The sequence below is a fragment of the Poecilia formosa genome, unplaced genomic scaffold (assembly GCF_000485575.1).
Source record: "Poecilia formosa unplaced genomic scaffold, Poecilia_formosa-5.1.2 Scaffold15, whole genome shotgun sequence".
NCBI classification, from domain to species: domain Eukaryota; kingdom Metazoa; phylum Chordata; class Actinopteri; order Cyprinodontiformes; family Poeciliidae; genus Poecilia; species Poecilia formosa.
Window position 1 is genome coordinate 758,132 of NW_006799954.1, and position 12,253 is coordinate 770,384.

Genomic DNA, 12,253 nt, shown 5'->3' on the forward strand with positions numbered 1-12,253 from the left:
AGAAAAGTGCAATACAAATAATCTGCCATGCCTTGCCTTTTGAGTAGCAGAATAAATAAACTCCGTTAATAAAGTCCTGACAGACCTTTTGTTGTTTAGTTAATGTCCCATTTATCCTTTGTTTGCTAGAAGGATTTGCATTCCTTTATTCATGATCTTTGATTGAATTTAAAGAAAACAATTTAGACTTAATGTCAAATATGCTAATGTCTGCTCAATGTGAGCTGCACTTTTGAGCAATTTTGTAAGAAGTAGGGGTTCCACGGATGCTAACATTTGATTAGATTTATTGTCAGAGATTATTTAATCATTATTTAATGTACTTTGTGTTAAACCAAGGCTGGCTCTGACCCAATATACTGTGCCTTGTAAATGAAAATTTACTTTTTGAAAATGTTAAAGTTTAGATATGGTGTAACCTCAAACTTTATGGTATTTTTATTTTACAGGTAAAAATCTACAAAATAAAATGTTAGTTATATTTAGAAAAAAACAAACACTTGGAGCATTTATTGTTTTTACAATGATGCATATTTATTTCTGTGGACAAATGCTAACTTGCAGTACCGTTCTGCTCTGTGCCTCCCATAAAGTCACATCAAGTGAAAAGGCCTCAACTTCCCATGAAAAATGCAGACTCCATATAAAGAAACTCTTTGTCCAAGCATTGACACAGTTGAGGCACAAAATGCTGAACAAGAATACACAAATTGACATTTTTATCTCTCATCTGCACACTCCAGTGAACAAGAACTAGTAAACAAAAAGGAAAACGACAGCGTACTCATCCAGGAATTGGTTGCAACTGAGATAAATAGTTGATAAAATTAACTAAATTAACTAAAATCTACCTTAAATAGTTATTATTAGGTCATGGATGATGGATTTAATCTCCAGGAGTCCCAGAACAGTGTAAGCAGCTGACAAGAACTAACGCTGAAGCAATTCAATAAAACCTCCTCATGTCGTCATTATCTTGATTTTCCTTAGAGTGAACTTTGTTCTTGTAGGCAAGAAGGGGAGTGGCTTAATGTCTCAAACAGGTTTATGTCTGCATAGGAGCCAGTTTCAAACCAGACTATTTGCATGTTGAAACAAGAATCCACACCCTCCCACTTCAGACTGCTGATCAAGTTCAGATGCCTCCTGTCTTTGTCTCTCCCAGCTGGGTCTCACAAGCCGCCCCAACACGGAACACAAGCTAAATGGAAGTAGGATATTTTACGAGCAGTCTTGGGGATTTCCACAAAGGTCACTATCAAAATGTAAGTCATTGTTGAACATAGCACTCCTATGATTACTTTTTTGTGCTTTGGGGCTCTTTAAGAACGGAAAGGTTTTTTTTTTTTGTTTTTTTTTTAAGTACAGCAATTTATTTTACTGGAAAGTGAGAGTTTGGAGTAAAATGTGTGAGTAAAGAGTCTTTCTCTCGGTTGTGTTTTAGTTTGTGGATACAATTTATTAATGCTGCTACAACAGTTTTTTTGACAATTTAAAATATTGGGTTACTTCCTTTCACATCTACAGTTTTGTTTTTCAAAGTGCAAATTTTATTAGTCAAACAACAATGTTCATTAAGAAAATTTTAACATTTTCTGCTAAATAGTCAGAAAATGCCAATGGCTTCTAATCCGTCTGATTATTACTCGTCAGACTCTGAATGAATGCTGAATCTGCTGATCAGCTTTGTCTATTTTGGCAACTAATTCAGCCTAACATGAATATTTTCAAAAAACAGATTCATGTATAGAGAGATAAGGCTCAACATAAAAACTCATAATTACATTTGTGGGAATGAAAAACAGACTTGAAAAACTGATAGAAAATAATTTGGATTTATTTTTCTGTTTATTTATACACTTTTTCACTATTAAAGAATACATGAGTTCTGTATAATAAAAAAAAATCCCCACAGGTGTGAACTTCAACTGGGAAAGTAAAATCATTCAAATCCAAGATGGCTGCCAATGTCCAAAACAAAGTGTTTGATGCAATAATAATATGAATAATATGCTTAGTTGTACTTTTCATTGTTTGTATCTCAGTAATTCTTTCATACACATATTGCTATGTATGAATCCTCTGCAATTAGACACATTGCTTTAGAGTAAACATAGATAAAATGCACAAATACATAATTAGCAATGTGCATGTCTAATGGTAATTAGCTTGTAATTGGGCACAGCAGTTATATTCCGCTGATTCTTCCTCTTTCCACAAAACTGTGGTTAAGTTGTGGTCGAAGTTATTACTTGATTGATGATCGCACTTCAGCCATAAGTATCCCACTTCCGTGTAAAGTTGAAGTACTTCAAATATTCCTCACCGCACTTTGCTTTTCTAGTTAAAGCCAGGATTATTTATGTGTTGAGAGATGCAACAGTAGTTGACATACCACAACAGTACCATGTGATTTGGCTGTATTTAGGAATGACAGGATAAATTCTTTTTTGATAATTTGCTCAGAGATCTATTGCTTTTCTCTCTATTTTTAAAATATAAGTAGCAAACATCAATGTTCCATTGTTATACTTTAAGTTATCTGTAGTTAAAACTCTTGTTTTTCTTGCTAAATCAAATAATCAACTTGAATAGACTGCAATTAAAAACTGGTACAACGAAGGAAATTTAAGAAATTGACACCAGCATGCCTTTTTCCGTAAATGCACCAGCATTTTTTATTTTGTTTCGATGTTTGCTCACTGACAGGACCTTGTGTTTCTATCGCCTCCAACAGGTCGTAAACAAACAGTCCGGGGAGATGGACTCAACAGAGTTTTCCCTGCTGTCATCACTGAGAGGCGAGGTTAAACATGAGGATTTTGTCCAGCCTCATTATAAGGAGTCATATCGCCTGGCGATCGATCGTCTTATTAAAGACGGCAGAGAAAGTTATTTTGAGTTCCTAAAAGAAGAACGTATTGCAAGCTTCCTTTCAGAAGATGAAATTGTCTTCCTCACCTCCAATGTCGAACAGTTGCCATCCCAAAACCAGACGGAAGAAATCGTCGACCCAACAGACAACCAGTCGTCATCTGGGACGTACTGGCCCACTCACTCAGATGTGGAAATGCCAAATCTGGATTTGGGTTGGCCACCTGTCCAGCATGAAAAACATCCGACTAATATCAATCTGCTCTACCATCCACCTAGACTCAACAACCCGACCATAAAGGAGGTGATCCGGAAGCACATTCAGGATGCAAGAACGGTAATTAAAACAGCCTGCAACTGTACACTTACAGAGGCAGCAAAGCTAAACAAAAAAATCAGGCAATAGGCCCTTTCCACTCTAAAGCAGGTATTTTACAATATGGACTCTCTATGGTTTGGATCCACAATTCACATTAAACAGAGTTTTTTGTAAGAAAAAATGCTGTTCAATAGAAAACCACCTATTCAGGATTTTTTACATGCAATTCTCCATTTAAGCCCCAAAGTAGTTATATCAGAATAAACTGCAGTAGTTGGACATATTGTCCACTGACTTAATGTTAGCCCAAAAGCATAAATAATGTCAATCAACATCAATCTTATATTTTCTCCATTTAAACCCTAATTTTTCTGTTTCTGTGATTGTCCAAAGTATGTTGTAACCTCTCCCTCCCTCTATGCAGCCAGATTGCTGCTGATGACTGCTGCTCTTCTTTTCAGAGTAAAGGAGTGTCTTCTGGGCTGGATTAGGAAATATCTGGTTCTACAGCTTAGTTTCTTAAGGAAACACAAAGAACCATTTTCCAGAAATGCCACAAAGTCGCAAGGCCAAACCTTTCTCAAATTCTCAGTTACCGTCATCAGACTGAGTCAGAGGACATGAGAAACAAATTCTGTTTCAGACAAGTGTGTAAGATTTGGATATTCTAAAACAAAAAAAGGTTTGTTCTAAATGAGCCAAAGAGCTTTCAAAACTCAACTTTCTGTAACTATTTCTCATGCAGTCTAAATCAAATGTTTGACAGACATATCAAAATATTTACATACACTTAGTTTTTTTTATTTTTATTAATACTTAATATCTATTAGGGGTTGTAGTTAAAATGACAATTGCTTTTAGGTTTTTAAATGGAACAAATCAAATTGTTTGTGTTCTTTTGTCAAATTGTGTGTACTGAATGCAAATAAAAAGAAAATACGTTGTTTAATCAATAATTTCACCTTAATCACAGGAATAAATTGTATGCACCATTTTTACCACTCTTTTCACGTAAGATAGAATTTTTACAAGTTTTATAATAAGAACTTGTAAAAAATGAATCTCTGACGTCTCTCCTGACTGAAATAATCAATGGTTTTAGTATTGATAAATATTCTGTGATATGCTTCTTTCACTTTCTTTTTACTATAAAGCTTCATTTGCAATACACATTGCACGTCCTCATTTGATCTTTGATGTTAGAACATGTGTACATTTGTTTTAATAGGTCCTGTTTTAATTTCTTTGCACATGCACACATGTAATTGCAATAGAATGACAAAATGATCTATATTTATTCTGCTTTCTCTTTGAAGGTCATTGCTATTGTGATGGACAAGTTCACAGATGTTGATATTTTCAAAGAAATCGTGGATGCTTCTGTGCGAGGCGTGCCAGTCTACGTGTTGCTAGACGATGACAATTTTAAAAGCTTCCTCAAGATGGCAGATGATCACGATATCAAACTACAGCAGCTAAGAGTGAGTTCATAAAATATGCAAAATGTAAAAAAAATGGCCAGTAAGCAGAACATATTTATATACAATTACATCTGTTCAAATTAAATGTAATTTGTTCTGTGTCAGTGTTCACAAATCACATCTAAGTTGTCACGTTACTTAGATGTGACCAAACTGAACTGAAAGAGAGAGATACCTGCTGCCTGGTAGTTGACTTTGTACATTGTATAGAACCTCACCACTTAAGTTTTGCACCTGCAAAAACTAAAAAACTGTTGTGTGAAACAGGTCTTGTCTTTTGTGACTCAAGAAGAGGAAATATTATTTGATGATACGTGTTTTTTTGGGGTGGAGTCATAATTATTACCAAGGTATTCACAAGTGTCAAACACACCCTTAACATTACTCTTTGAGAGCACATTATGTGCCAATAAAAATGAACTCGGTGACTCATCAAACTGAAGGCAGCATTTTCGCTGAATGCCTTACATGAACTTTTGTTTGTTGTTAGCAGTTGTGATTTTAAAGCTGACATGATCCTTTCACTTCTCTGGCAACAGAACATGAGGGTGCGCACAGTGAAAGGTCCGGATTACCTCTGTCGATCAGGAGCCAAATTTCATGGAGCAATGGAGCAGAAGTTTCTTTTAATCGATTGCCACACGGCAATTTATGGCTCGTACAGGTAAATAATGTCAGATTTAGCAGCATAGGACTGCTTTCATTGTCAGAGTTTAGACTTTGCAGAATTATTTGTCACCGACATTTTGTGAGGAAAAGTTTATATCTTGTACTTCTAAGAAAAATACACATTTTTGTGTTTATTTGTTTATTTTATGCAAAGCTTTTAAAAAGCTGTAAAATCCAACCCAGCACCAAAAGCCAGCGATTAATTACATTTAATGAACAGCTGGATTTTTTCTTTTTTTAAAATCTCTGGGTCAAATAAGTTAAGATTTGTTTTGTTTTGTTTTTACAGCTTCTCTTGGTCTTTCGAGAAGATCCATCTAAGCATGGTTCAGGTCATCACAGGCCGGCTTGTAAAGTCCTACGATGAGGAGTTTCGGACACTTTACGCCCGGTCGATTGTCCGAGCCGAGCTCGGTACCCCACTGGAAGGGACAAGCAACAGCAGCTTTTTTGGGCAGCATATGTTGTCAAGACATCATTCTGCTCCAAAGATTGGACGAAATGACCATATGAGGCATACCTTGGATGTAGCAAATTGGAAAACCGGTGAAATGAATTCCGGGACAAGAGACAGACTCATTAAAGAGGGCGGTATATTCCTTAGTCCCTTAATGAAGACATCACAGTTGGAATTTGAAACCCTAGATGAGATGAATTTGCGTAAAAGGCACAGTTACGCCTGGGAAACACAAGATGGATGCATCCCACATAACACGAGGCCGAGAGGAAGCAACTGGAACATCCAGAGAGACTCTAGCATTCTACCACACAATTATGCAATGGATAATTATTTGCAAGTACAACAAATACACAGAGGTCAACACATGCGTCAGTCTTATAATGGCCTTGATAAACAAGTCCTTTCCATGCAACAAAACTTGCCAACATTGGAGAAAACCTCAAAGTCGTTCATGCGCACATGGAGGATTGAATCTTATCTTAAAAATCCTGACGCTCCCTCTCCAGACACATTTGACTATCTAGACCAGTTTGAAACCGTGGATAAAGCTAACTCCTTCATGCAGGGACATATGCGTAACTCAATTTCTGTCAGGAGCCCCATACCAGAACGCCTGGAGCCAAGCAGACTAATAAACACCCCTTCATGCCATACTGGTTACTCAGCAGCACCCAATGCACCGCTGCACTACAATTCAGTGTACTGGGATGCTGCAGCAGCTGAGAACAGAATGAACACCAAGCGAAAGAGCTTGCAAATTTTAGACAACTTTGACAGCTACAGCTCAGGTAAAAACTCTTACCACTCTACATATTCCAGTTTAAGCAGAAGTAAACATGGGCAGATGAATACAATCCCGGACATGTTGACAGACAGTTGGCAGAAGAGGCACAGTGTGGCTGATCCGAGGTCAAGTACGGAGCACCCATATGAAACCTCGAGTCACATGTATGGACATTTTGTCAGGACAGAAGTAAACAGGAGCACCGCGGAGATTCCTGTTCAGAATGGCGGTTACAAAACAAGCATGAATGAAGATCAGCGATCTCTCTCCCACTATGATGTTAAGAAAATTGCAGACAAAAAGGGCCCAAATATTCGTATTTTTCACAAACCCCCAACCAGGACTGTCTCTGCAGCAGCCCTTCATCTCAATAACAAAGAATTGGCGAACAAATCCAACAGTATGATTTCTCAGCCCATGCCAAAGAATAGCTCTACGAAAATGCAATCTTTGCTGAACATACAAGAGGGGAAAGAGGATTTCAGAACCATGGAGACAACAAGTCTCAATTCTTGTGAAAGCAGTGACACCTTAACAGCCGATGATGACGCAAGGTCGATTCAAAGTGGAGAAAAACCTCAGCAAAGTTCAACCAATTCTGTCAAGTCATCACCCGAAAGCCATCTAACGTCCGAAAAGCCACAATTCAAAACAGAAGAACATCAAGATCACCAAGTAAACCCTCCCTCTAAGACTACCATACAGAAGAAACCCTCGTTTCTTGGAAGAAACACTAAGCCAGCAGCTGAGAGTCGTGTGTACAGCAGGTTTGAACCTTTCTCCTCCCTTGAAAAGAAAAGCTCTCTGTTGTCTGGCTCCAAACGTGCACAGTCCAAAAGCCTTACTAGAGGTGAAGCAGCATTCGAAGGCAGCCACAATCAGGCAACACGAGGACACCAGGAAAACAAGCTGGAGAAATTCTTCCACAGAGTGGGAAGTTTGTTAAGTAAGAATAAGTAATGAGTGCTGCTTTCGTGGCACACTCAAGCTACATAGGTTGCCTATTGTTGATGCCCATTAGGTTGGCAAAGTTCCCCTACGTAGCTAAAGTATTTTGACTTTATTTTTTTTTTTTACCTTTTGTATTGCACTGAAAAATGATAATAAAAAAGGGTACACTGATGTGCATTACAGTGTCAGTGTTTTAGAAATACCACCTCAGTCTTTGTTCTGCCATGAATTAAAATGCTGTCAAAATATTTGCATTAGCAGATGGTCGTTTTGTCAGGTCACATATGTATCCTTTCTTTCACTGGAACTGCAGGTGTGAAGGGTGAATATACCTCACTGATTTCTGTATAGACTTTGTGCTTTTCAGTGTTGACAGCTGCGCCAGGCACAGACATAAAAAAATATAATAGGCATGCAAACTCATCAGACAACTGGACAAGCATTTCTTACTAATCTATGTTTTACAAAGGCTTCACAATGCAGTGAAGTAGGGCACAATACTGTGAGAAAGAATGCACATTATGTACGTTTCTTAAATTCTTAATCTTCCATTAATTTTATGAAAAAAATCAACAGGGATTTCAGTAATGGGATTGCTTTGTTTACAGAATGGTGCACCTTAATGTGAAAACTTTTTATATGCACGGACACGAGAAGCCAAGAAAGAGTGACTCTTAGCTTCACTTGTGAGGTGGTGACAACTTGGTCGAGAGTTTTTATTTCTTAGGGGATGAAATGAATGTGCTCACAGATAATGCACTTTTAAATGAATGTATTGTAGAGGGCTGGATGAGGGTTTGTGTGTCAGTGTTACTGTATAGTAAACGCACTGCAGCCTGGAAAAGTTTTCTTTTATTTTCTATTGTGTTTATTTATTATCTCAGGAAACATTTTTCTAATAAATTTTTGAATGTCAGTTTAAATGTTTTTTTTTTCTTTGGTGGCCAGTGATTTGTAACTTGTGGCCTCATTAAAACATTATTAGACAAGCATTTGCATTGTAGTTAACCAATATTTTGTAAATGTGCTAACATGCTCCTACATTATTAGCTGTGAAACTTTTTTATATTGGTGGAATGGCTCTTTGCCCAGGGAAGAATTTGCCTTTAGATAACATTTTCTCTTGTGATGCCATGTCATTTGCACATGGAATGTGTTTTCTATTTGCCTGCTGAGTTAATGAACAGTAGAATAGGGTAAACTTTGAGCTTTTAATTGTACGTCAATGGAAAATGCTACCATACCTTGATTCAACTTTAAGACTAAAACCTTCATAAACTGAATAACCACTGTGTCAGGCAGGGATTTTCTTTTAACAGAAAGTGAAACGAGACACAGCAAACGTGTCTCTAAAATTAAACTTTGTCCTACACAAAAAGTACTTTATATAAAAATATACAATCTCTGAGAAAACATGTTTTGAGCATGCAGATGATTTGATGAGGCATTAAAGATTCCTATTACTTTCAGTAACTAACTATAAACATGTGGCCAGAACCGCATTAAAGTGGTTTACATCAATTTATGTTCAGATTTCAGAATAACTCGATAACATTCTAGACCTGAACCTATTTTTGACAAATCTTAAAAATTGAAGTTTCATCATGATTGCTAGTAATTTGCTTGCATTCAGCACACCAGAGACAATTACTTCATCTGCAGTCTTCATGGGAATACTCTATTAGGTTTAATAAAATGTTAATAATATTGTGACTACACAATATTATTAACTTAACAGCTGAAAAACAGCTCAGTTGCTTTTTAAATAAAACATGATTTCAAAGCAATGGAACATATTTATACCCAATTAAATGTTTTACATTTTGTCACAATGCAATATTTTACAACCTATTCTATTGGGATTTTGAGTGACAGACCTAAACAATTAATTAAAATATTTTTTCAAGGAATAGGGAAGTGGTATTTTTTATAAAACATTTCTAAAAATACAACAATCTGTTGCACTCACTTGGAAGCAGTCCTACTGTGGCAATATTTTTTTCTAAAATTGTTAACCAGTAGATCCTCAACGTGGAACTGGATGATACAAAAAAAAAAAAAAACTAGAAAGTTGGTGTATTACAAAAACATGTAGCGAGGGTCACTCCAAAACACAATTATTACAATAAATGTCATAATGTGTGAGTTTGAGAATGGACCAAAAAGCAGACTGGAGCTGGGAGCATGTATCATGTTAATTATTTAATTAAAAAAAATAAAAAAATATACAAATATACAAATAAAACCACAGGGAAGAAGACAGGGAGTCACAGTAGAATGAAAACCATAAATCCAATGAAAAAAACAGCAGGTTACAAGGAGAAGAAATAGAGAAAATAACAGAGTAAGAACCAGTAAGGAGTGTGAGTAAGAGAAGGGTTTAAATACTGTGATGGTGAATGCTGGAACAAAAGGTCTGGGCTGATGAGCGAACAGGCTGCAGGTGTGAGGAGAGAGTAAATGGCACAAGGGTTAGGGTTAGAGTACACTAGAGACAAGGAAATTAATCTACTACAGAAAAACTAGAGCTAAGAAACACAATTAAATTAGATTAACAAGGAATAACTAGGGACAAGAAATAAACATAATACACTAGAATTACCAAGAAATCACAAACACTTCTGATCTGATAAAAAAGAAGGAACACATAAATGAACAAAACCGAATTAAACAAACCGAGATCCTACCAGTAATAGTTTGCTTTGGCACACATCGTTTCACACAGCTGAACAGCACGTGTCATTTCCTTACAATATATTAATTGAGGATAGTGAATCATAGGAAAATTACATGAGATCCTGTTTCCATCAGAAACAAAGGAATGTTTTCAATCAGACTCCTAAGAAATAAAGAAAGTCAGCTCGTGGCGATGTCATGTGACAGCAGTCAGAAATTTATAGAGATAAGCCTCGATCAGCTCTGGTGCAGCGCTGTGATGAAAAATCCCTCCCTTGGGACACAAGCTTCTGTCATTCAGCTCTCTTCCCCCTGAGTCTAACTTCTTAGTTCCAGTTCATAAAAAAAGCCCCCCCAAAAAAGAGAAACTGAAAACAAAAACAGACTGGACGTTGGATCTCAGAGTTGCTTGTCTATAACTCCAGAATTTGGAAAATAAGCCAAACAACATTCTCAGTTTTCCCAATTTCCAGTTTACAAATTCAGATGTGTGATGTTAGTGGCACATCCAATGTTTGAGATGGTTCTACTCATGTTTTTTTTTTAATTTAATTGCTTAGCTACTGAAAGGAAGCAAGCAGAAAACATAAAAGTTTTATTCCAGCTGCTTTGTTGCACAGCAGATATAAGCAGGAACAAATAACATGAGCATGTATAAAACGGATGAATTTGTCAGAAATATATTTTCTAAATCACTTTCAGCCAAATGGTGCAAATGATGATTCCTGACATACAGAATGCTACATTACAGGATGATGAAATCCACTCAAAGCTTATTTTGTTTGATTGCTTTTTAGGTTTTTATATACAGTCATTATCCTTATCCTGAGCTTTAAGTGGGAATGAGGGAACAGCAGGACAAGGCAGTGCTATAATCTATACAATTGCTTGATTCAATCTTAAAACAATAAACAGTAATCATCATAAGCATCTTCCCATAGTCCAAAAATGTCTTCAAAGCCATTTAGAAACTACTGGATGTGTCCAAACTTTTCACTGATAGTGTATGTTTTGTATTGTCCTAAAGCAAAAGAAATAAAAAAATAAAAGATAAGTAATTTGTCACAATCATTCCACTTCAGAATTATGTACTACTTTATGATGAATCCCAACAAAATTTAAGGTTGTTGACCAAAAGAAGCAAATAAAAATCAGGAATTGTTAATGTTTTAAAAGCATGCTAAAGCCTATGGTGAGTTAAGTAAAAATGCAAAAAAATAATATTTTATGACGTCAAGAGAAACACTGAAACAAAGTCTCCACAGAAAATCTGAAGGTGTGGGTATTGATGGTCTGACATTTCAATAAGTGACATTAGAGGTTCAGAGATCAAACATTTAGCATGATATAATAGGAGTAACAGCGTAAGTCGCTAAACTGCATGGCAATGGAGTAGCTTGTTTGTTTGCAACAACTACAAGAAACAACTTGACTTTGATGTGGAGCAAAAAGAGAGCTTGAACTGATCCTTCTCCTTTTTTCATACAGCACACAGTCTAACTCTGTACATATCTGTACAGAGGGGAAAAAAATGGAACGAACAAAAATCTCTGGCTTCCAAGGAAGCCCTGAACAGTCTTGTCGGCTTTAATCAGATACATATTGAAAACATTAACTTTGCTGGCTCCCTTCATTAATGCTGATGCCTCTAGCAAAGAAAACACGTGGCAAATGTATTGATCTAATCCAGTTTTTCCAAATTAAAAGACACTTTACTTCACAAGAGTGGACCTCAGGCTCTCACCTCTTAATCCAATGTAGAGGTATTTTTTCCAAGAATGTAGACAATTGTAAATCCTATAGTTTACCTAAATTTATTTTTTCTAATGTAAAAATTGGCCCATACCCAAAGGTCTCAGAGATTAATTGCCCCTTTTATTCTGCCATTAACCTGTCTTTTGTCTTTCTACTGATTGAGGTTAGATGTTCTGACAAAATCAAGAAATAAAACTACTTTTACTTGGTTCATTCCTACTGTGCTGTCTGTCACTTATACTCTGCTTCAGGGACCTGTTTTGCTAGAAATGTTCAAAAACACT

At 36.3% G+C, this 12,253-nt stretch overlaps 1 protein-coding gene across 1 annotated transcript; it reads left to right on the forward strand.

The window, feature by feature from the left end:
* The first annotated feature begins 1,101 nt into the window (after positions 1-1,101).
* fam83b (family with sequence similarity 83 member B) lies at positions 1,102-10,655 on the forward strand. The gene is made up of 5 exons (XM_007546152.2): positions 1,102-1,265; positions 2,738-3,211; positions 4,510-4,674; positions 5,214-5,338; positions 5,633-10,655. Exons 1-5 carry the CDS (start codon positions 1,206-1,208, stop codon positions 7,545-7,547), a joined length of 2,739 nt encoding a protein of 912 aa, XP_007546214.1. The 5' UTR covers positions 1,102-1,205; the 3' UTR covers positions 7,548-10,655.
* Positions 10,656-12,253: the final 1,598 nt, after the last annotated feature.